Genomic DNA, 26039 nt, shown 5'->3' with positions numbered 1-26039 from the left:
ATAAACCAAGATAGGTAACAAAATGCCCTTTTTTGTGTCTCCAATGTGCAGATGTTTTTGCAGATACAAGCTGCTGTTCATTAGACAAGATAAACTATATGAATTTTCTTGATCAAATAGCAACAGGATACACTTGGAATTGAAATCGGTGTAAGAGATCAATCAAAGCTTACATTAGTGTGTTCTTCATGTAAAATAAGCGAATCTGTGTGTGAAAGAAACATGGAAGAAAAATACTGTTTGTTTTTTATATATCTGAGCCAAATCATGTCTTTCAATTTCAGGATTTTAAGATTCTTATAATCTACTATTCCTTTGAGTTAGTTAGTACAATGCTGTCGAAAGTGAGGGGGCTGGAGCCCCCTTCCTCCCACAAAATAATTGTCACGCAGACTATATTTCGTTTATAACAGGGTACTGACAGCCCCCCTCCAATATGAAGTTGGTTGTGAGGACACTGTAGTAAAAGTGGTTTCTGCCTTTGATAATACATAAATATTTTGGTACTTGTACCAAAAAATTTGCAGTAGCAGATTAATTAAAGAAACAATTCTGTGACAGAGCAATATTATAATTCTTATGAAGATCAAAATGCTCAATTATTAGTAGATTGTCTTTGTATAAGGAACATCTATGAGAATACAACACTAAGCTAATTGACATAAGTTTAAAGGCCGTAGGTCACATCTAGTAGCTAAGAAAGGAATTGCATTTTCAGCAAACATCGATAAGGACTGTGCAGCACATTTTTAATTGAGGGCGATAAAAAGTTTTTGAGAGGTTATACATGCTAAAAACTAAGAGCAAAGTGGTTTTTGTATGTTTTTAAGTAAAGTTTGGAAATTACTGGGGGTCAAGCCCCCTCAGCCCAGGACTACACCCCCTGTTACTGCTGATGTTGTAAAGTAACAAATATTTAACATTCCCGATCATGGTTTTCTGGATTGAAAGGCTATAGACTTTGGCACAAAGAACTTTTGTGCCAGTTTTTGGTGTGTTGGGATGTGAAGTGGTTCAATCAGAAAAACTGATAATTAAACTAATTTTGCAAACATTCTGTTTATGGTACAGAATTGTGGAAAATTACGTTTGCACTTTTCAAAGCCATTTTGAAAGCAATTTTATAAAGATAAAACAGTGATTTTTATAAATCTATAATGTTTGAAACTAAAATTTCATGCCTACTGTACATCAAAGCAATCAACAGGCACTTGTGTTTTGAGCCATCTATCAATAAAGAATTGACCAATCAATATACATGATACTTCTCAGCCATAGGTATTTGAGACATGGGGGCTGGGGAGGGGGGGGCTTCAGCCCTCCTAATCAGGCAAAATTTTTCAAATTTCAGGCCCAATCAATCAAGCAATTTTATCTCAACAAAGCAATAGTTTTTAAACAAGACCAATCATAAGCCAAGCTAAACGCTTGGCCACTGCTATGCCCATGAACTCAGCTGCTTATTGATGCACCAGTAGTTGATTGACAAATGGCCTAAGCCATTCATGTGTCTGTCAATTACCTTTAAAGCAAACTTTTTTCAGACTAGCAGTCATTTTCTCCAAAATACTTGTAAGGCTGGGAAAACCCTCCTTCACAAACCTTGCTTAGCAAAGCCTGTTTATCTGCTTTTTCTTCTCATTTTTCAACCAAGGGCAAAGTTATTTTATGGCAAGTGCTGTTGTGAATAATATAGAAAGTACAAACTACATTATTTTGACAATTTGTTCTGTATGCCTGTGCTAACATGTATGATCACATACATAAAAGAAAAAGACTGATGTTGGTTGTTGTCAAGTCAATGTTTGTGCAAAGTGACTGTAGTGATGACAAGAATTATAAAAAGTAGTAATAGTACCAAGATCGTTCATAGGGAGCTAAGCTGGGTGAGGAGAGCTAAGCTGGGTGAGGAGAGCTAAGCTGGGTGAGGAGAGCTAAGCTGGGTGAGGAGAGCTAAGCTGGGTGAGGAGAGCTAAGCTGGGTGAGGAGAGCTAAGCTGGGTGAGGAGAGCTAAGCTGGGTGAGGAGAGCTAAGCGAGAGAGGAAAGCAGAGGTAAAGACAGCATTTATAACTTGTTGGCACAAATTTTAAAGGACCACTTATCAGTCAACAGTCACCAAGGAGTTTTGGAAAAAGGACACAATGACAGTAGAAAATCAACCTGAATTTGTCACTTGTTACTCCCAACAGGGCACTTGCAAGACCTGTTGCATTGCCTTGATTCTTGCATCTCTACCCCCACTCAGTATCCTCCCTCCACCCATCACACTCATCCATTCTCAGATTCACAATAACACTTAGGGTGACAGCTGCAATTACCCTGGCATATTGTAAGAACAGATTGTGAAAAATAACAGAAGCTAGAGGCAGGTGCATTGTGGCTTAAAGAGAGCAAGGGTCGTGCTTCTAAGCAATCTTCTTTGCCGGAAGAGAAAAGTATTTACAGGCATAAAAGCACAGCGGAACAGTCTCAAAGTGGGTTGGTTGAGAACGGCATCACTGAAAATATTGGGGGTCACGCCCTCTAGAACGCCAGAAAAAGCCTCTTTTTGAAAATACCTTTCTTCTCTCCACTTATTACTTACAAGAAGATATCGATTACTATGTAAATTGGCATAATTAGCTTGAGGGCCATTAGAAAGATAAACAAGTTAGAAAATACAACTTATCTTTAAACAAGATAAAACACCAAGAAAATGAACAAAAATGGTTCCCAGTCAAGAAGAACTGCTACCTCCTACTTAGAGTAAACTGTCTAAAAAAACCTTTAACCTATTATTGCAAAAATCAAAACCTGTTTTAACTGACAGAGAAATTGAATTACGTAATTACATAATACTTCAAATCAAATCTGTTTAATACTTCAGTATCATGATGATACTAAATGCATTTCGAAGCGAATAGTACTAAAAGTATTTTACTCAAATGTGAAGTCTTGTTCATAAATGTATTGTCATCGACAAATATTATATAAATTTTCAACTCAGCCTAGTCAACAAAACAAATTTTCTTATTATGAATTCAAATAACTCGTCGCAATAGGGCCCTCCCCCCTCCCCCATAGAGGTTGTGATTCGCGCGTTCATGCACAATTTTTTTTACTTTTCACGCATTCACGAACTGCAAAATTGGATTTTCACGCTCACGCAAACAATAAATGTTGTATCAGCTATTGCTCATCAGAGCTCTGTTTGAAGGACTACAACACTACTTTCAAACTTTGAATACTTATTTGAGATTTAACTACTATTGGTTTATTACGCACCAAATTGAGGCAATTCTTCTTAATTTCATTCGAAATTTCATTCACGAATACACGGATAGTTAAAGCCTTTTCACGACATAACGCAAGGAAAACTCATGTTTCACGCTTCACGTAGTAATTTTAATTCACGAAATCACGCATAAAAAATCGAGATTTCACGATTTCACGATTTCACGCACGAAATTATGGCCATCATGCAAAAATATGGGGGGGGGGGGGGCATTAGCATATCATGTGGTAAATGATTTTTCAATAAGCTCTTATAAGCACAATAAAGGAAGAATTAGCTTGTTGGATTTATTATTGTAAAATTTTGTACCAGATGTATCGTTTCCTTGCTGTTATTTTGAAAAGCCATTGCTTTTCTTGCATTGGTTCCGGTTATGGTCCAAAAGGAATAGTGTTTCTCCAAGGCTATGATAGAGTTGGTGTAGCAAGCGAATGAAGTAAATCATGGCATCCAAGCCTGTGGCAATCTAGAAAATGAACAGTGCACAATGACTTAATGAAGAGCTATGCTCAAAACGTTGCAGTAATATTCAAATTCCATGTACAAAATCGAACTTCTGCTTTATGTATTTGTATTTATTGTACAAAGACGCATGGAGATAATGAAATAGTTTCAAATTGCGAGAGAATACATAGTTTGCACGAGCCATTTTTAAACGAACATGATATTTGAGTAGGATTTGTAACATTCATCAGAAGAACAAACAACAAAAAGGCTTAAGTGAAGTAAGAACATTTCATGCTTAATTGGTCTAGTTTTAATGCTCCAGAAATTGATGTTTTTTGCAACCATTTTCACATACTTGCTCAACGATGCAAATCATGACAAAATAGCAACAATTCTGTATTCCATGGCGTAGAGACCAGTTAATTCGTGCCTGCCTCAGGCTTCAAGTTGGCATTATTAATTAACCCCACTTACAACCCTTAGTTAGAAATGATATATTCTCTTTATAAGAATAAATTTTACAGGTACAATGGGGCTCAGAATTTGTAAAATTTGGGAGGCAAAATACCCAGACTTAAAATTAACCGGCCTTTGACTGTTTTACATCAATTTCAAAACTTGAGCAACAAAGTAACAAAAAAAGAATTACCGTAGAAAAGATAAGAAAGTTTTTCTCAACAGCTCTTGTTTCAATAAAAACACAACCACACATAATAACGACTGGAAAAGTCGAGGCAGTGTCGAGCAGGTAAAAAGTTGTCTTCGACATTTTTGCAATCTGAAAGTTAAATAAATTGGGATATTATTCATCAACAGATTTCTAAATCGAACGAATTTCATCGACATAAGATATATACAATATGTAATTCAAAGTTCAAATAACAAAACGTAAATCATACAAGTAGGTTTGAACTTTTACTAAAAGGATATTCAATTTTCAAGAAAGGCATGCAAGTAGAAAAATGACTTGCTTCGGTAGATTATGTAAAGGATACAGAAAGTCAAAAATCAATTTGTTTATGGGTATAGAAGGTCAAAAATCAAATGGATCATCTAAGAATCTTCTTGAAGATAAATAATGAAAAATGTTCTTGGCAAAGGCCCAACTTATGTTCCCTAATATTGAAATTTTTTCTTCTTCTCTGCTGAACTCTTCTAGTCAAACCTAGCTATTTAAATAACTATCGTTCACTACAGCGTATCAATATTTTTGCCAATCCCAAATCTAGGGCTAAATCAGATCCCCTTAATACTCCTTTGCGCACATCTCAAACAGCTTGCCTTGCAACAGCCAGAGGAACTGGCATTTTTACTGTTTCGATGCAAAATTTCCGAATAACAATTTCTATAATAGTATGTAAAGGCCGATTTCCATTTGACAATTTTTGTGCGCACGGGCGTAGCGCCCAAATCTGATCATGCGTAGTTAAAATCAAGTGGTCTCGATTTTGCGTCCGCTGTGAGCGCCAGAAAGTTGATAGGGTCTCAACTCAAAAATTGTCAAATGGAAATCGGCCTTAATTTTGTTCTGAGGTGGAAAATGCGGGGTTGTGGGGTCGAGAGTGACCAAGCTTTTGGTAAATTGTCAGTTAAAACAGAGCTTATATTGCTTTTGTCGGCAAAGTTGCTTTTTGTTGGAGGTTTTGCAACCCACTCCCCCCCCCCAGATCTGAAAAATTAGTTTCCGCCTCGGATCTTGTACATTTAGATGGCCGCGAAGAAAGAGCTTGCAGCAGTTTGTCTTGTGTCACCGCAATGATTTTGTTTCTATCTGTAATTGGTAAACAAAATATTCTTGCGTAATAACTACATTTCATGAACAAGTTACAGGATTTAGTTTTGATTAATCGTTGTGTAATAGAAACGACATCCATTTTCCTCTTCTACAAATATACATACTTACGATTAATTGGATGTGGATCTTGGCGAAGCAAAATCCAAAGCAAAGGCCGAATAGGATGGCATTCTCTTGGAGGACCTCTTGGGAAACACTAACAAAGGCTATTGATGCTGATGTCAGTATGATGAAAACAGGTATAACAGGGGCAATGGAATGCCAGAAACTCTGGAACAAAAAAGGTATTCTATGCGTGAAGCTGCCAAAAAGAGCATCGTAAATATGTACAGGGTTGTCAGAGGCAGGGAGGGGAGCTGGGTTTCAATAAATGCAAAATTATTACGCATTATCTTTCTATCAGAGTATTGCAGACTAAATTGACTTTATATAAGCAACTAAATAGGCAGCTCAAACATGAAATATACAGTGATAACAAGTTATTTTGATATAGATTAATAGAAATTCGAACAGTTTGAGCTTTCCACAAGATAAAAATGTTCATTTGCTCAATTTCGCTTTAATTCTGTAAAAGATTTTTTGGTCTCAGAAGTATTCAAATTCCATCAACCTCTTGCATTATTTTTCTTCTTATTTCTTAATTTTATAGTTAGAAATGTGATTTTTAGAAATGAGCCTTTTCAAGTCACTTGAAGAGTGGTGCACCAAAATCCACTCACTGTCTGAGAACCCTGCCTCAATGCTAGTCTCCTAGTTTCCCTTTTAGTCGGAATAATATAGGGCTTGGTAATGGCTACGCCCCATTATCACTTTACTCTTAAGTGCTTTAAATCCAGGTCTAGAATTTCCGTTCAGTAAATCAACATGAATCGATGAGTTAGGTGCTTTAAAAGGAAGATATCTATATTCATGCCATTTCAAATTAGGTGTAGAAAATAGCGTTTTGTTTTGTTACTGGTGACGTAAGATCACGTGATTAGTTAGTTAGGGAGGCTGAGATGGAGAGTTGCACGCATTTTACGAGAGGAAATTATAGTTGAGCTTCAGTCATCGTTTTGAAATCGTTTTAGCTAGTATAGTTTGGAAACGGGTCCTGCAACGTAGGCAGATCGTTCAGATTGTGTTCGAGATTGTGGCCTTTCAAGCCGTTTAATATAGAACGAACATCTTGAGCATAATAATTGGCAAGTCAAAGAGTGACTTAGGCCAGCATTTTCCCCACATTCGGAGAGGCCAAGCCGCCCTCAAGTTGAAGTGCCCATGCAATTTTGTAAATGTTTCTACGCCCTATGCCAAGACCGTTAAAGTCACTTACCAATCTATTACTTTTAGCTGCATCATAAAAGTGCTTTGTTTTCCCAAATATTATTTCCAATGGTATCAAGATTTTCAATCCATAAAAGATGTGAATAACCCTAAAGCCAATGCTTGAAAAAATCTACGATAAAATTGGACGAAAAAGCATCTTAAGAAAAGTCATACGGATATTTGCATTTTTTTACATGTTTATGCAAAGACTTTCTAAAAATACAATGAAAGGAAAAGCTTTCAACTTTCGTTTTTCTGTTTGCGGTCAAAGAATGATCAAAGTACAATGTTATAAAGAGAAATGCAAGAAAGTACTGAAAATATAAGACAGAAATGTTGGATGTAGCAGTCATTTTTGTTGGAAAATGAATATGTTTCATCGAAAAAATTTTCACAGAAGAAAGACATTTTAGCATTTGAAAACAAACACAGAACAAAGTCACATTTTCAAAAAATGTCTCTACATGGCAATAGACTATAGACTAGGTAGCAATAAAGGTAATTACGACAAAACTAAAAAGGCCCTTCAAAATACCCAGTGCTCTTCAAAACATACCGTATATTGCCAGATTTCCTTTCCAAATGTGGCATGACTAAGACATATTCCAATGTACAAAGTCAAGAACTCATAGAAATCGAAGCTGAAACATTAAATATGTTTTTATATCTTTGTAAAGAGGGGACAGTCTACCTTTTCCCGCTTATTATGATAATGCCAGCCTAAAAAGTCTAGGACTAGCCAATAAAATTGTTAGAAAGTGAAAAAGTTATTTATCTGTCAAAATTTCATGCAAAAACTTACATTATTGGATCGTGTACAAGTACCAAGATCGTGTCGTGTGCATACTTAAAGGCAATCTGTCTCGTTGTGGATTGGTTAACGAGAACAATAGCTGGAACAATAGCCTAAACACAATTCCACCGCTCCGCCATATTTTTTACAATGCGATAAATTAAAGGGGGACTGGAAACAATAAAAAATCCCTTTGTTCTTATAATCAATCAACGTCGTGACAGATTGTCTTTAATATCGATAAGATCACATCAGGAAAATACCTTTCTATCCGGCTCTGTCCACAGACGTAAATGGTATATGGCTCCGAGAAGTAATAAGCAGCCATATCACATAATATCCAGGCCACTGTTCCAAGGGGGGTGTCTGTTACCCCTAAGATACATGCTAATGCAACGGATGACATCATCAAGGCAAATGCGTCGCCCCCGTGATCTAGAATCTCACCAAATGGACTACACAAGTCTCTGAGCCTTGCAACCTTTCCATCGATGCTGTCACAAGACATCCACATAAGGAGTCCAAATGCACACAAATATCCACTGGATTGCAAACTCTAAATTAAAGGCAAGCAAATTATAACTCGCAGTATAGAAAACATGAGGATTACTTCTGCGTGTATCTTCATGCTTTCTGGCATAGAGCTAGAAAGACTTGTGACTATTCTGGGTGATAGTTCCTGGCAGTGGTGGCGCCAGTTACTGCCAAGTCCTAACCCGTTTGATAGTAAACCAACATTGTTCTGTAGGGGAGAAGGGGATGATTGATTTCACCTTGGAAATTGACGTCAGTGTTCCAAGACTTTTGGCAGGCATTGTACGTATTCAACCCCATTTACAGAATTCTCTTTTCTTGACAAGACGTGAAAAAACCTGATTGCCCTAGGCTAGTCCAGCATACAACATGAAACAAACCCAATATTAGTTATTAAAAATCATTTATGAATATTTCTTGTAGCTGTGTTTTTAATTTTTTTTGTTACGTGTTATTCATGTTTAAGGTTGCGTGGTATCTTGCACTCCTTGGTATCGTCTTTGTAGTGTAGTCAAGTAGATTAGTGAGTAGCTTGTAATTGTAATAGTTTTATATTGAGTATAAAAAGAATGAATGTAGACCACGTTGCAACTCGAACTTAAGCCTTCGTATAGGCAGCACTATGTATGCAGAAAGAAAGAATCTCTATTGTATTGGCACTTGCTAGTTATCATCTATGCAACAACCAAGTTCTAACAAGGGTTTATCTAAATTCCTGAGGAATGGTGTCGACGCAATCCCTTGCTTCCTCGATTCGGAGTTAGGATACCTCTGCTTAGCTATAATGGTTACAAGGCAATATTGGTAGAGCTAGTTCCCAGATATTTTCAACGTAACGTGTTGCTTTAGTCTCCAAACTAAGTTTGTATTGAGAAACAATTCAATGCATTGATATAAGTTTCATAAGCAAATGAATTGAATTGTTTATATTCAAATGCAGCGAGAGCTTTGAGTAATTCTGGCTTACCTGATGGTCTCCAATGTAACTGAAATATGCAACAAGGGAACACGAAAGAACAACCGACACGAGGCCAATAATTGTCACCAGATTCGCAGTGACCCTGTGATGAATCTTCTTTGCCATCCATAAGTACAAAACATCTAAAAAATCCATTATAGATGTCCCCTCTACTGAGTACCGATGCTTTTTTATAGCTGCTATTTGCTTCTCGCTCAGGATCGCCATGTCTCTAGTGGTCCTTTCCAGGTCCCTAAAACAGAGACAATAAAGGAAACTCAGACAAGGAGGGAATATGAATTATGGTGTATGCTGAAAATCTTGTGCTCTGTAAAAAGCATTGCCAAGACGTCACCATTTCTGTTTGGAATCTGCTACCCTGGGTACCAGAGTCTCCATTATCTAGTCTCGTCTACAATACTTTATCACCGGATTCATGAGGCTCTGGTCATGAGCAAGGGTAGCAATCAGCTCATTCCAAAAATGCTTTTCTAGTTCATAGAAAGGGTAGAGCAAAGGTGTGAAGCGGCCTAGGGCACATTTCAATAAGACACCTGTGCAATAAACAAAGATTTCAGTGACCCGCAGAACATTATAAGTTGGAATCACAATTATTGCTATGAAACGATAGATCCGAAATTTGAATACTTTCCAGGAATAAGCTTTAAAAGATGGCTCCATTATAGATTTTTTACCTTATAATTACCACCTTTTAAATTAAGTATTTGAGTTATCTTCTTCAATCCTGATAAAGAATTTTCTAAACATTTTACAACGGCGATTTCAACAGCTTTTTTAAAGAAGCATTTGTACTCCATGCAAAAAGTTGTAACAATATACTTGCACTTTTCTAAATCGGCTAGAGAGAATTTTCTCATTGTTTCGGGTGAATTTATGAACAGAGATGGAATATCAGAAAATGAATAGATGTCAATTTAACTTAAAGGCTTCCAAAATCCAAAGAGAATCAACGAAGCCACATTACAAACTATATGGATTAAATACCGTATCATATAGATGAAGCAAAATATGGAACTCGATCTCCAAGGAAATATAACATTTCCAAACATTACAAATATCAAAGAAAGAAAAATTTCATCTGTAATTGTACTTGTTGTGTGATCTTTGAAAGCAATACATATGCAACATTGGCTATCTATGATTTACGTTTGGCGAAGTAAATTTAAATTAGTTGGTTTTAACTAGCTTTGATATAGCTAGACATTGTACTAACTTTAAATAAAAAAAGAAAAAAGATCTTTGCAGATTCTACTGACTATTACACAATAACTTCCGCACAAAGTGACAACAATATCTTGTTAACTACTCACGATTTCTTTTTGTTGCTGAAGAATTTTTACAGAACGGCAAGAAAGCTAACATCAATTTTCCATTTTTTCGATAGCATCGTTATCACGTTGCACACATGGTTTCAAAGTTGCTTTACTGAAGCTTTGTAAGAGATCAATTTGATGTGTATCTGACCATAATCCAGCATTTGCTCTTTTAAATTATGAAAATTTTCATCATCGTAAAAAGCCTTAATGAAAACAAGCATGAAGCATTCGTTTAGCTTACACAACACACACGAATCGTGCTACATACATTTTTACCAAAAAAAATTAAATTTTCTTGAGCTTCAGTATTCTTAAAAATTTTATTCTGAGGTTAAAAATTAATCTTAGATCATTCTTAAAAAGAAAAATCGAGTGTTTGCAGCTATTTTTCTACATCAAGGACACTTTGAGGGAAGAAACATGAAAAGAAACATAACAGCTTGGTCTCATAGCAATGTCCTCAAAATTTTTGCATCAATTCAGGCTTACCTTGTTTGCTCAAATGTACATAGATAGAAAGTCTACGTGTATTTAATATTCAAGGCTGGTTATACTTTTTTATCAATTCTTGAATCAATTTTATCAATATCAGGCCTTGATACTTTTTTAAATTCACTTTTGCAAACAATTTCTAGTGTCCCAGAGCCCGGTCGTTATGCCATCATCTAGCAGTTTTAGAATCCATCTAATAAAATTGAAAAACTGCTATTTTGTAGACAGGAGGGGTTCATTTCACCCTTGCACAACATTGGTAGAATTCTCTATAGGCAATCGATGCTGATAGTATAAAGGCAGCTGATAAACATATCTTCCTAAAACAAAAATAGTAAAAAACAGTTCAAAAAAAGAACTAAGGCTCGTATCTCTAAGACTCACGCGTTCTTCCTTCTATTTTAATAAAACCCTATTCTGCGATAGAGGTCTTAACAGAAGGAACAGATCTGTAAACAGGGGCGTGTCACAAGGGACATCCCGCATGGCAACACGCCAGTTTGCGAAAGTTGTTTGGGTGAAACAACCTGCGTTCAATGGGAAAACCAATATGGAATAAAACAGTGTTTTGTATCCGTGCTCATCGTGCGAACCTTTTGCATTTTTGGATGTTTTATGAAAGGAAACGAATAATAAAGGTTCTTTCTTCAGCATTATTACCATATTTCTTTGGATAAAGGATGGCGATACGAAAAAACAAAGTCCACTTTACGGCTAGGATTCCGCAACTCGCAGGGAGCTGTTAATAGAAATGGGCCGAAATGAAACCAAAAACCTACCTTAACGGTAAATAGTATAAGCGAGAAACATTATTAAAGTTTGCTGGACAAATTTTAAGCAATCATTTTGTTGTAGAATGTTTAATTCCATCTGAATTCACCAAGACAAACGGAATATCTTCGCCATGATTCAATGAAGCTTCATTCCCTTAGCCTAGACCAAATTAACATACATTTATCGCAATAAAAACAAATACAAAAAGAATTGATCATTGTTGAGATGGAGGCAAAAATATACGAAATTATCGAGTTGCCTTTGATTATATACGAACTTCGAAACTTCACGGATAAACATGTTCTTAACAGCTTCTGACTAAGGCATTCCTTTTTTAAAACAGTGAGCTCTGCAATTAGGCTACCGCTTGAAACTTTTCCTCCCAACAATTGATCCAATTCTTCCGCTAATTCTTCATTGATTTCATCCCAAGGTGGTGGCAAAACTGTAAATGGTTTAACTTTCTCCAAAATGCTTCTCTAGTTTTCCTTACAATCTGTAATGATCTGGTCAAGAACAGAAAACGTTTCTTTTGCGTAATACCCCTCAAGGGAGAGCACTGCTTCATTGTCTCTGTTTTTGTCAAGTGTTCTTGAAATTAATCTTCTTCAGTGATGTTGCTGAAATTCCTCTTCTGGATCAATTCCAAACTGTTTCGCAATTGCTACAGCAGCTTCAATTTCTTTTTTTCACATCATCTTCGTTTCTTATTTTCTCTAAAGCCTTTGTCGTGGAAGACACTAAACCGAGAGCATCTAGTAAATTCAGACCCTCCTCCTGAAGTTGCACAAACTGTACCTTGCAAGGACGCATTACAAATCGCATGGTTGCCAAACTGAATATAAAATTAAATGTCTTCATTTTCTTCAAAATTGCTCTAGCTTGATCTTGTGTGTTTTTGTCGCAATCAAGTTCTGCATTAGCTATCTTCTGGAGCAACTGGAGTATTATCTCGAGCGAGATCCAAACGCTGTCAATAGACTCTGACCTAGCAATCCAACGAGTTTTGTCTTGTTCTTTCTCAAGTGTTTCCGATCGTTTTGTACTGCTTGTAAAAAACTTGTACAACCTTTGTAGGATGTCAAACATAGATGAAAGAAGTTTGCTGGCTTTCGAGCTTCTTTCTACAAATGTATTCAACCTGTGAGCCTGACATGGTATATAAAGGACTTCCTTTTTTATGGAAAATCTTCTCCTATTATGTTGCTTAAGATTTGCTGGCACCCTTTATACTTTCCAGACATGCATACTGCAAAATGGTATGACTGGAAATACAGCTTTTGAAGGTCGACACCGTATTCATTAAGGGCTTTCAAAATTTGTGTTGTGTGTCCCTTTCCCGACTTGTCTTCAAGCATACGTAGACACAGCAAGCGCTCGACAGGTTTGTCATCGATGACATATCTCACAATAATGGACAACTGATCCTTATTGCTAGAATCTGGGGTAGTGTCCGCCATTACTGAAAATGCTGGTGCTTCATCTAGCTCATGAATTATACAATGTCGTACTGCATCGCCCAACAGCTTTATTAACTCGTTTTGGGTACTTTTGCCTATATAGGTAACATGGTATGGTCGCAATCTTGTTTGACTCTGCCAGTATTCTAAAATGCTACAATGTCGTCTGATTAACTGCAAAATCTCGTAGAAGTTGCTGGTCTCATCAGCATCTCCAGGGAAGGCGAGATCCTGTACAGTCAAGATACGGACAACATCACAAAAAATCAACATTATTTTGGTGTTAAGCTTCCATCTTCAGCTTCCTTAACAATTTCTTGCCTGCCATTAGAATCCAAAGGTTATCAATGTTTTGATTTGGGTTCATGTATCTTGCAAAATCACGTAATGCCTCCTCTCTGTGACTTATGCTTGTAAAATACTGCATTAGCTTTCCTTTCTTCCCTTTACCAATACTCTTCATTTTGTGCCATTGCCTAACTCCGTTAATAGTCCATGATGCTTCTGCAGATGGTCTCCCGGCACCTTTCGGAAACAAGCAACACACATGGGAATAAACTGCATCATTTTTTATGCTATATTCTAGATATGGGAAATCACTGAACCTGCTGCTTGAAAATATATTTTGCTTGCTAGCTTTAATGTCTGTATTACCTGGATAAACTTTCAAGCGTGGCTGGTAGGGACCCAAATTTATTAGAAATTGGCGTTGGTTTTCAGACAAATTTCCATTTAGATTTCCAGGATCGTGTTCAATTAAAGCTGAGGGTTCCCCTGGTTGTACTCTTTCCTTCTGCCTGTCTATTTTAACTAAAAGCCGTTCTGCCGATTTTTTTAAATCATTGCACTGGACTCCCACATCATCTGCAAACTTCTTCGCTGATATCGCAAACTCTTTAATATTCGGGATACATGGTTGTGTCAATTCCTCTATTATTGATTCTCCTCTTTCCAGTGTGGATTGAAGGTGCTTCAACTTGCCTGTGCAAATGACCCGGTAATCATCATCGTTGCCTTCGCTTTCAGAATATTCCGATTCACTGTCCCCCTAATCTTCATTTTCTCCCGTAACATTAGTTGCTATGTTTTCTATCTGAAAAGATACACTTTCGTCAGCACTGCTGTTTGATGGTTTTTGATGTGGAGATAAACAAGGTAAATCTTTTGTGATGCGACAATCATTATCTTTCCTGTGTTTAGCTACTTCAAATGGATTTGAAACGGCATCCGCTGCTCAAAAGGTACATTTCTGCCCTCATGTTTTTCTCTATTGTGCTAGAGGCGGTAATCACTGTTGAATTGAGAACCACAACCTTTCGCCTTGCACTGTATCTTTATATGCCTCCTTTTCATAGCAACAAAACAACCTGGTAAAGAATGATCAAGCCATAAATCCCAAAACAAGCTCCCGCTCAAATTTGTCTCTCACCAAATTAGTCCCCCCCCCCCCACTAGATATCTACATTACTAGTAAAAGCCCCCACCCAAAATGGCACAGAGCATTATTTTTGAAAAATGAATTAGTTTTATCAATGGTATTGTCATGGCGACTTTTATGAGGCAGAAATTGATATTTTCATTATTTGAATAAGCCTTCTTAAAATTGGCTTCTCAAAATTGTATATCCTTCCAGGGAGCTACACTCTTTGTTTATAAGAACCTGTAAATTAAGTTCAGGCTGACTGTTCTTAATTTTTTCGAAAATCTGAGGCTGGATTGTTCTTAATTTGTTCTTAAATTAAAAGGATGTAAGCGTGCTATTGCTAGCTTTTTCGCTCTAAGGAGGTGTTCAGGCCTCATTTGCCAAAAAAGTGAGTGAGACAGCCTTAATATGCTGACAAATTTGAATATTCACCAAAAAGCACCCATATATCGCTAAAAATCCTCGATTTTGAAGAAAAAACGTTGTTCAAAATTGCATTTTGCAGAAGCTCAGCCTCAGCTTGTTCTTAATTTGATCTTAACTTTTGACCTGTTTTGAGGCTCGTGTTCTTATAAAATTGTTCATATATAAAAAAGAGTGTACACCCTTTCTTCTAAGAAAATTTCATAAGAACACGATCCTCAAAATTAGTCAAAAGTTAAGACCACATTAAGAACAATCTGAGGCCGAAGTACAGTAAAACTGTAAGGTAATTTTGAACAAAGTTGAAAAAACCCTTAAAATTTCCATCTCATAAACGAGGCGTCTTTTACCATGTAAAGGTGTTTTTGCGTGAATAAAGAAAAGGCCACGATAGCAGGCTGATCGACGGAATCAAATGGGATTCTTGCGGCGAAAAAACGATAAAATGTTGTGAATAAGTAACACCGCAACACGACGAGAATGAGCAGCAACAAACACACGTAAATCAGTCCTAATAATGATAGGATCCGTCGTACATTTTAGCAAGAAACAAAGCTGAAAGCCAGAAGTAAACTTTTCTAGTTACCTGAATTTCCGCCATATAATTCTCAGGTTCGTATAATGATTTCTCCCAATCAGTGTATCCTTCCTTGTCTGTAGCAGAATTTGTTTATGCAAAATCCAGCGCAGCGGTATTGCTGCTTTCCGGATATAACACTGTTTGTATATATCAATCCGGGTTCCGGGTATACAATGCAGTGTTAATAAATCAACCGATTGAAGGTGTCAAGGCTGGTTTCCATATAACCGTAACTGCCGTTAGACTGCCGCCGGCACCTAGCTTCCATCCACAGCTGCCATGTTTACGGTACCGCCGGCAGTGAAAAGTTTAATGGAAACACTTTCCAGCTGCCATGTCGGCGGCACCGTAAGGGCCCGTAAGAGCTAGTTTCCATATAACCGTAACTGCCGTGAAGCTTGCGTTCCCATGCACCTTGATCTAAGATGGCTGATTTCTTTTGCACTGCCAGCTGGTTTTACCCATGTACAACTATACGAGACTAAGACGAAAAAGATCAAATGCTCATAGTCTTCTTTTATTTCAGGCAAGTCGCTCCTTCCTTCGCCGGAGCGAGTGCATTTAATTCGTTTAACGTATTTTGAAAAGTTCGTTCTGATGCTTTTGTACCGTGTATGGGCCTCTTCAACACCGATTCCCAATGTTTTACTTATTTCTATCCAGGCATTCCTCTTTTGTTTGGGAATTTTGTAGCTTTTGCTGGACTTGTCATTTGGACTTGGGTTCGCTGCAAGTCGCCATGTTTAATTTGATGTGTTTGTGAGTAAACAATGGCGCCAACAAGTAGCAATTTTGATTGGGAGAGACAATATCACATGACGTTAGAAAATCATTAAATGATCGCCGGTACCGCTAGCAAGTGTTTCCATTAAACTTTTCACTGCCGGCTGTACCGTAAAGCTACCGCAACTGCCGGCAAAAGTTGAACATTGCTCAACTTTCTAGCGGCAGTTACGGTACCGCCGGCATGGCAGCTGGAAAGTGTTTCCATTAAACTTTTCACAGCCGGCGGTACCGTAAACATGGCAGCTGTGGATGGAAGCTAGATGCCGGCGGCAGTCTAACGGCAGTTACGGTTATATGGAAACCAGCCTTCAGATCAGGAGTGGTGGCATGGGGAGGCAAGGGGGGGCTTTAGTCCCCCCTAAATTTTTGTTAGCCCCCCCGTCGGCAGGCAATCAATTTTTGCTTTCTCTATACCGTCGGCACTTGATGGATGTCACCCGGTTTACATGTTGTTTGAATGACATAAATAATCGAGGAGAAAACTGCACTGGCTGGTTTATGGTTTTCTTAATGGCTTTTCTTCGGCAGTTTTACTATCATAGTGTCATTATATCCTGTCGCTTCCGTGAAAGCTGTGACTTAATTTCATGGTGCTCCTTCGCATGACCCACAATACCATCGTGCTCCTCTCGGTTATAAATAAAGTCTTTAATGAATTTTCTTCTTAAGGGATTCTCTTTTCGTTTCAAGACATTATTATTGCCAATGAAAACATTTCGATCATGAGCACATTTTGCGTAATAAATTTTTCAAAAAGCACTTCTTGTCCTATTTCATCAACTATTTTTCAATAGCATTGTTCACCGCATAGCTTGCGACAAACAAATGGTTTAGAGAAAACCATCGATTAATTTCTTCCAACATAGATAGGAAGAAATATTCAACAATAGGCAATATTTGCGCATTAAGTTTCTTACAAGGCACAAATTACCGAGAAAATCTCGTGGACTCCGACACAGGTTGGAAAGTGGGGACGGGGAGGGGGCAAGGGAGAATTTTGCACCCACAACAAACGATTTTGGAAAAATGCTCTATTTTTAAAATTTTTAAAATTTTTAAAATTAAAATTGTGCCTCGTGTCCATTTCTCCTAAAGTTTCTCAGTAGAAGCATCAACTGCAATTCACTATGAGCTCCAGATTTTTCTTAACATTCATAAGGCATGCTAAGATGGAGAGAGGGATCTAAATTTAAAAGTAACTGACAACCTGGTATTTTTCGAGAACACGGCGAAATTGTTGATTTTATCTGCTGTAAAAAGTTTTGCAAAAAGACAATAATTTTCAATAGGATTAGGAGGATTGCTTTAGTGAAATCTGCCTAAAAGAGTGTATTTTCCAGGGAACTAGAAGCATCACAATTCGAAAATTTCCTGTCCCTTCGGCGGCAACCATGGTGCCGCCTCAGGTAGTAACTATATATTTTGCCCGTCCCGATATAGAGATTTGACAAGACTATTAGAAAATTTGGTCATTATCATACAGAGTTAGATTGACAAAATGTATTGCAGAGGTTTGTGACACCAGCTAAAAAGTTTCAGGCAATAATTTTTTAATCAGGTAAATTTGCATTACACAGCCCCCCCCCCCCCAACGAGGCTTGCCTCGCGACGGCCCTGCCTACTAAATGGGGCAAATCGAATTTTTTTCCTGTCGGCAATTTGACACATCCAGCGTCGGCAGTTACGGAGAATATAAACTTCGGCACCACGAAGGTTTGTCTCTAGCGCCACCCCTGTGTCAGATATGATGTGGTAATGAACAATACAACAGAAAAATTGAACCGCAGAAATTTTTAATAGGGGTAGGTTCTATCTACCCACTAAATCTAGATTCTAGATTTCTTTCCGACAAAAAAACAGTGCCTCTGTGAAAATTTTTTCAACCCCCACCCTTTCTCAATACCCTTTGTTTGTTTTGGATGCCACAGCAAAGTTTTCCCCTTTTGTTTTGCTCGCAATTTGTTGTTTTGCCTCTGTAGACACCAGAGCATAGATTTTCCGTGCCATCAAAGACTGCAATTTAAAGCAAAGGTAGTTAATTCTCCTGGAAAATTAACAATAACTCCTGGTTTTATCTCAAATGTTTAATAATCTGCTAGAATGCTGCGAAGGTCGTGAGTATGAGACATCTGCAGTCGCCATTTCGAATTCAATGTTTTGCAGTTTCACGATAGAACAGAAACTATAGGTAGTCAATCAACTACGGGCAATTGTACAGCTCTCTTACGAATATGGAATCATTTCCGAGTTCCAGATGCTGTTTTGACTGAGTTCCATCCGTGTTCCAAACAAAAAGTTTATTGTTTCAATTCATTCACTTACGAGGCACAAAATGTTTATTTCCGAGATCTGGGATTGACTGCTGTTGTCCTCCACAGCGTCTGGAAAATCGTTTCCAAATCACGACAGAGAAGAAACTGGCAATTTTACGATTTTGAAGAGACGGTGATAAAACTTAGAATTTTTAGCTTTCAATTTTTAATTTAAATATTACTTGTTTCAGGCAACACTATTTTTAGCTGTATATTGAAAATCTGACTGAGTTCTGTGCACCAAGGAACTCACTCTGAATCCGCCTCTGGACTGTAGCAGGCTGCTCGAGGGGCAGTTCTTGCGGCGAAAAGTCGATAAAAATGTAGCAAATATGAAACACCGCAATACGCCGAGAATAAACAACAATAAAAACACGTAAATCAGTAAAGGCTTTTTGAGGCGTATTGAGGTGTTTCATATTTGCTACATCATGACATGGCCGTATTTTTTAGAACACATCACAGATCTGCGTAATCATGCAAGAAGAATCACTAGTTTTTTGATCGGTCGTGATGGTATGATATATATATATTTGTTAGAAGAAAAGCTTTGAAAACGCTGCTCTGCTATTTGATGTTGAAGATCTCCGTTGGGACACTTCATTGGTTCTGACCAAAACAGATTAAAGAGGCTGTGGGCCAATCTTGCTCATTTACAGCATTTAATGGAGAGTGAATCTACCGCATGCAGCAATCGAAGTAAAATTGACTTGGCAACCAGTCGATTTGCTTTGAAGAGACATTTGGTTTTGCATGGTAGAAGATAGCTATTTACCAATTTGGCTTGAATGTAATGTAAGGAATTATTTCTGGGGACAAGATCTGGTGGATTCGATAACGAAAAGCATGACTTTCAGAGTAGCGATAAGAAATGGAAACCGAAAAGTAAAAAAGACGCTTTGCCTTCAAGCCGTAGAAAATGATCTCTGCTTACAAACGCAAGTTTACAGACAGTGAAAATCGCTAAAGACTAGTGAAACACTTATCATTGATTCGGACAAGGCTGCCCAACTGAGTAGACTATTTTATTTAGCAATGTGAGGCAGCAGACCTAGGTCTGTGTCTTGTACTTTTCATCAATTCTTTTCATCATGAAAGTGATGGCTTTGCTATAAACACGTCATCTAAGTTTGTTGTTTGGAATTTGAAATTCTAATGTTTAAAAAATGAATTTTTAACGCCAATTACTACATAAGAGAAGAGTTATCAACAACCAGCGTGTGTTTTGATAAAAATTCATCCTCCAGTTTTTGAAGTGTTTCCATCCTCACGCCGGGCGACTATTTCTGACAAAATAATAAGAAACTTTGAATTTGCACACATTTCTTTTCGCTGCTTGAACGTGTAAACTGTCCCGGCAAACTACTTACCCTGGGTACTACCCTGGGTACCAGAGCCGCAAAAATTAAAAAATAATATTAAAAAATAATAACCCTCATTATTTTTTAATATTATTTTTTAATTTTTGCGGCTCTGGTACCCAGGGTAATTTACACTGTGCCGGATAAATTTTATCCGCCTCAAAATTAGTTTAGATAGGCGTCGCGTTTACACTAGACCTACGCTATCTGCACAAATTTGAGAGCGACTATCCGAACAAAATTAGTTCACCTAGGAAAGTGGATTAAATTAGTTCGGATAGCTATGTGGTACAGTGTAAACGGTTTTATCCGGATAAATTTTATCCACATTGTATCTTGCTCGAAAGCGATTGGCTATTTCTTCCTATTTAGTTTTCACTGTCTCCCAATCAAGATCATTCGCCATCTTGGCTGCCATGTTGTCGATAAATACTCGTGTTAAAAGTGCAGTATCTTTGTCAGTCCACGTAAAATTGGCATACTTGTCAGCTTTCCCTACTTTCGTTGCAAGTTCAGGGCCATTTTGTTTCAAGAACAAACTATTAAAACAAACTTGGCCTAATTTGTATTGCAGGGCATTTTTTTAAGAATTTTCCACTGGTGGGGCATTTGAGAAAAGGGCAAAAAGATAAAGGCAGAATTTACAGAAAAACAGGCTTTCAAAAATATTCTAGAGGAATCGCCTATAGAAGCAGCAGTTCCAGGGAAAAATGAATTGAGATTTGAAACTTGTTCAATGAAGATTTCATCCACCAATATCTCAAATAAAGTAAAAAGTAAAAAAGTCACCGAATCATAAGGGCACTTAAGTGGTGGGGCAAACATGTTTCACCGGTGGGGCAATGAAAGGGGCTGGTGGGGAATTTCCCCACTTCTTTATATGTTATAAAATGCCCTGTTGTATTGACAATATCTTTGGATTTGGTCTAAAAGAGAAGCAGATGATTCTGAAGAGAGAATGAAGTCTTTTTACGTTGGCGGGAATTTTGTTATTATTTTGTTGCCCAGAGAAGACTTCATTTTTGGCGTTCTGTGCATGATTTAAGTCATGTGACTGCAGTGGTCCGGCACAGTGTAAACGGGAGGGCTAAGTGGACAAAATTTGTGCGGCACATTGTAAACGCAAATCAATCCGAACAAGTTTTATGTGGATAAATTTTATCCGGCACAGTGTAAACGGGGTCTAAGCTCTGTTCACGCTGTTGTTCACGTTTGTCTTGTAAATGCCGCATAACTTTTTGCATAATTAATTTTTCCAGAGATCCTGGGAAACGCTCGTACGCGATTTTGCTCTCGGTTACACCGACCCTCTACTTTCGAGTTAGGATGTTGGCAAATTTTTACAGTAATTTGCTGCCAAAGTTTTGCCATCAAGGTGATTTGTCGGCAAATGTTCAAAATTGACTCGCACACAAAAAAATTAGGCTCGACCACTTCGTTGGTAAACAGGACTTGAGAAGAATAGTTAGCAATAAAATAATATGAAATGAAATCTAAAACGAAACAAGAGCCTGAAATAAGCACTGATCTAATCTAAAAAAAGACTTTTTTGAGATCAATGAGTGGAAATAAAGCCTTTAATTTAGCGCATGCGCTGACGAGCGGCAGCATGGCTCTGACAACAACACAAGTGGCCTGACCTTCGACACTTATGGTTCATCATGGAGAGTGCAAAGAATGGCGAAGAAACGGGGAAAGGACGGCTCATAATGTTGCCAGTTGATGGTTCTTCTACATGTGAAAGGGCTTTCCAGTGGTACTTAGATCACCTTCGACGGAAAAGTGACCGTCTTGCAATCGTCAACATCATTGAACCACCAGTAGTCCCAGATTCGTTCATTTTGATGGGACCAAGCATGATCTCTGAAGGTTGGAAACGGGAAGTAGAAAAGAGTGTTGTAAAATCAAAAGAAACTGCTGCAAGGTTTGAAGAACGGTGCAAGAAGGAGAATGTTCCCTGCAGGGTGCTCACAGAAACTTCAGATGCAGGGCCTGGACAGCGAATTTGCGAACTGGCAAAGGAGGTGAACGCCAGCGCTATCGTCGTTGGGTCAAGGGGACAAAACTTGATACGAAGGACGTTGCTTGGTAGTGTTGCATCATACGTTGTTGATCATGCCGATATTCCAGTTGTGGTGACGCCTAAAGTTAATCAGAATACCACAAGATGACCCTTGATGCATTGACAAAAATGCCCATGCTTGATGCACAATAATGCACGCAAAAAATTTCAGCGCACAATACAGTATTCAATACAGGTCAACCATGCAAAGAGAACTTATTTTTTTAAATATTCAAACATCTCAAGCGATAATCGCTTGTGCACGAAATCTTTTTATAAGCTTTTTATCAACATCCACAGATATGTTCATAATAATGGAACCCAATGTAGCCTAATCTAGTGTTCTGTTTAGGCCCTGCACCAAAAATTTCTCAAAACTGTTACAGAAAAATACGCCCCAGCACCGTTGCCCATTTAGAAACTAACAAGAAGGTTCAGTACAACTTTAAGCACAACATCTCTGGCTCTGTTATCAACCTCTCTTATTTCAATTTCACTATTTTAACTCTTAATTTTTGTGTACTTATGGATAGTTTAGTCCTTTGTACTTTCAAGGTCCAAATTTGGCCATACTTTTGCAAGTAAAATTTGCTCCAACATGTAATAAAATCATCATCTAATCTAGCCTTATTCCCTATGTCAAATTAGCCAAATTTTATTCATAGGATTTATCTATGATACTACACAGCTCAGTAATGCCCCACAAATACTGTTTCTAGCTTTTAATGGGCGGTTGATACTCCAGTTCATCCAGCCATGCTGTCTTTTAGGGTACCTGAAAGTTTTTTATCTCTCTAGTTTACCAACAAACTTACAGCTGAAGGGAATAACAACAATCAAGGAATTTACAACCACATCAACTAATACTAGTAATAGGATTTAGATAATAAATTCTTTAACATTTAATCAAGGATTAATTTTAATGAGAATTGATTCAAAAGTCAACCTTGCTTTTGTCTTGCCAAAATTATTTGAATAACATAACAACCTTGAACGAAATATTAATAGATGTCTCACTTGGTCAGGTCATTTTGGACCTGCTTATTTTCAACTGCACCCTTTCTCAGTTATTGAAGTCAAAAGACAAAGTCTGTATGTCTAATTTGCCTTTTGCCTGGGGGGGTTGATGTGCCTGCAAACAGGGTGTCATTTTTTGGTGAAAATTCTGGGACAGGATTATACATTTTCTCTCTTTTTTCCTGCCACAGGTGATTGAATATTTTTTGGTATACAAAGATATCTAATATAGTATACAAAGATTGTCAGAAAATTTTTCCCTTTTGCCCCCATTAAAATTTGATTGCCATTCTGCCCCTGTAGCTATTTGTTGGTTGGTATGGCAGTATGTTGATATATCATCATGCAGTTTTAACTGAATATTTTCTGACAATGAACAAAAATTTTGTGTTGCTTAATAAAAACTTCTAAGGTCCCTCCAGCCAAAATTCTTTCATTGTCTAAAGTAGATATCTTGGGCGTGTATAATTACAAAATTTTTGCAACATTCCAATTAGTTATGAATCAAAAAGGCATTGAAGTTGCACCTTTCTGAGATGAACCTGACACAAACCTGGTTAGGAATTGCTGGTTTGTTGAATCACAATGTTTGACCTCATCTTAGCTGTGATTTTCCTATGACTTTCAACAAAATATAGAGTTAAACACTATATTTTGTTGAGTTAGACGTTGTTGAGTTGTTTTTGTTGAGTTAGAAAATTAGAGTTAAACAGGGCTTTACAATAATATTTGAAATGCCTTGCAAATTTAGTAGAAAAAATTCTTTTAAATGCACTGCTATAGTTTTGACTCGTTTTCTTTAATTCCAATGTTCAATTGTTACTTTATTTGTATTTACCAATGCCTTAGATTCTTGTTTTAGGTCTTTTGATTTAGGTCTTTTGGAATTTTTCTTCCTTAGATTAAGCAGGCCTGGCCGTAAGACTTTTTACAGGAGAGCAGTAAACAGCTCTCCTAGTAGTATTCAGGTGAGCTATAAGAATAGAAACAAAGGAAAAATTGATTTCAAGGAGAGCAAGTTTGCTTTTTAGAACAATTTAGGAGAGCAATCTGTAGCTCCCCTCCAGCGTTTGAGGAGAGCCTGGAGAGGAGCAAGAGCTATGGCTCTTCTCAAACAGCCAGGCCTGGATTTAGGTCTTTTGGAATTTTTCTCACAATTATAGCCCCATGAATTGTTCAATTCGTTTAGCAGGTGATCAAATAATTTCTGTATTTTTGTAAAATATGACATTTGTAATGCATCAAAAATATGTCTGATATTTCAAATCATTTTATTTGAGTTGTGCAAGGATTTCTATGTTGTTTATTGTTTATTGTTTTATTTGGGTCTAAATAAATGTCAATTTACACTGCAACTTTGATATTTCATTTAAAACATATTTTAATTTTTATGGAATTGAAGTAGTGTCTATTTCAAATATTTATTTCCTATTTGTTTTATTCATGTTTGTTGTATTGCAAATGTTGTTTGTGAATTGCTTACACTTGTGAGTTGCCAGCTTTATTCAAAAATTGCCAGCAGGAGCTTCATAGACATATTTATACTTCGTGACAGGGGGCCAGCATGCAAATTGGTAACAGGCAGGGGGGCATAATGATTTTTATGCAGGTCCGTGGGTAGTGTAGACAAAAGGAGAGTGATCTTAGCACAGTGATCGTATTCAAAAAATACCAGATAATCTATTGAACAGGGAATTCTTGATGCATGGCGTGGTATATGAAAATATCTAAATCTTTCTTTTTTGCAAATGTTTTTATTCAAAACTAAAATTGACAAGCTTGATGTTCCCTCCCTCTCTTCCTAACCCCTTCCCCTCTTCCTAACCCTTCTTCTCCTCCTAACCCCTCCCTCTATTTCTAACCCCTAACCTTTTCCCATGCCTTTCCTTAGCGTCACCAACTAAAAAATTGTCAAAAATTGTTAGACATGCGGTAAAAGCATATGACAAGAAAATCGAATATAACAGTGTTTCCATGATGTGAAGCGTAAAAGAGGCTAAAGAAAATCCTGTTTTGACAGTAACAACTCATTGTCAATGGATAATGAAAGAGCCAAACTTCATGTAGACTGTCGGGGGATTTTTTGAGAAGACTGGTTTACTGTTCTTTTCGGAAATTTATCGAAATAAAAATGGGTTGGATGATAATGTGGTTACGCGAAATGTTTCGAGATAATGCCAGAATTGAGTCAGTGGCAAACTTCCGTTGCATATTTGGAGGGGGTCGTGAAAGAGTAAAGGGGTCTTTCTCTCGTGGCCGCACCCTTATATAAGACTTCGGCAACGCAAAATCTTAGCACCGTGAGCGAAGGATTGTAGAGGGCTTGTATTCAGTTCGTCAAGGTGCATCTAAGGAATCAAAATAGACCGCATAAATGTATGTGAATTATTCAAAGAACTGCAACCGCAATTGTACACGCATCTATCCGAAAGCTGGAGGCGTAAAATGAAGCAGCAAGAGATATACTGAGAGCTTACAAAGGAGAAGCAACAAATTATAAATGATAAACCTTTGTACTTTGCGTGGTTTTTGGCTCAAATCTGCAGCAACCAAGTTCGTCAGCATCTAGAACTTCCACATGTGGTCTGTCAGAAAAACACGATTCATTGCGGATGGCGGAAAATTAAGACAACAATGGAGCTTTCAATTCAAACGTAGAGATGTACAATGTAATACATTGAAGAGGGTAGCTTTTTTTAAAAATAGCCACAACAATCCAGGGCGCAGTATCTGAGGGTAGTCGAGCCTAAAAAACCAAATTTGTACTTAACCTGGACTGGAACATCGCACAAGTTGAGGACTTAACCAGTGGCGTCGCTTGACCTTCTAGACCAGGGGGTGGAGGGTCATCAAAAAAAATTACCGACGAAGACAAAGATGGAGAAGAATTTAGATGCTATTT

At 37.5% G+C, this 26039-nt stretch overlaps 1 protein-coding gene across 3 annotated transcripts; it reads right to left on the bottom strand.

Moving 5' to 3' along the window:
• Nucleotides 1–1810: 1810 nt before the first annotated feature.
• LOC135685995 (cholinephosphotransferase 1) lies at nt 1811–25851 on the bottom strand. 3 transcript variants are annotated; one of them, XM_089108885.1, is made up of 9 exons: nt 15606–15802; nt 10442–14540; nt 9120–9363; nt 7882–8174; nt 7382–7466; nt 6833–6955; nt 5626–5787; nt 4372–4500; nt 1811–3741 (listed from the first exon to the last, which is right to left on the bottom strand). In XM_089108885.1, exons 3-9 carry the CDS (start codon nt 9336–9338, stop codon nt 3607–3609), a joined length of 1146 nt encoding a protein of 381 aa, XP_088965011.1. In that variant the 5' UTR covers nt 9339–9363; nt 10442–14540; nt 15606–15802; the 3' UTR covers nt 1811–3606. The 3 variants fall into 3 exon arrangements, with proteins under 3 accessions (XP_088965011.1, XP_088965009.1, XP_088965010.1); XM_089108883.1 differs by lacking the exons at nt 10442–14540; nt 15606–15802 and adding an exon at nt 25647–25851; XM_089108884.1 differs by lacking the exon at nt 15606–15802 and having other exon boundaries at nt 10442–14941.
• Between the last annotated feature and the right edge of the window lie 188 nt (nt 25852–26039).

This window comes from Rhopilema esculentum, chromosome 6 (genome assembly GCF_057945365.1).
Source record: "Rhopilema esculentum isolate cy_ngs chromosome 6, ASM5794536v1, whole genome shotgun sequence".
Taxonomy (NCBI): domain Eukaryota; kingdom Metazoa; phylum Cnidaria; class Scyphozoa; order Rhizostomeae; family Rhizostomatidae; genus Rhopilema; species Rhopilema esculentum.
Note: the sequence above shows the minus strand (reverse complement) of the source record. Positions and strands in the feature narration are given on the sequence as shown.

Coding starts and splice junctions, on each gene's coding strand:
- LOC135685995 (XM_089108883.1), bottom strand. CDS start 25,702: ATGCTGACGAACTTGGTTGCTGCAGATTTGAGCCAAAAACCACGCAAA. Junction 8,175..9,119: donor GTTACATTGGAGACCATCAG/GTAAGCCAGAAT, acceptor CCTTTAATTTAG/AGTTTGCAATCCAGTGGATA. Junction 3,742..4,371: donor ACTTTCTTATCTTTTCTACG/GTAATTCTTTTT, acceptor TTCATTTTCTAG/ATTGCCACAGGCTTGGATGC.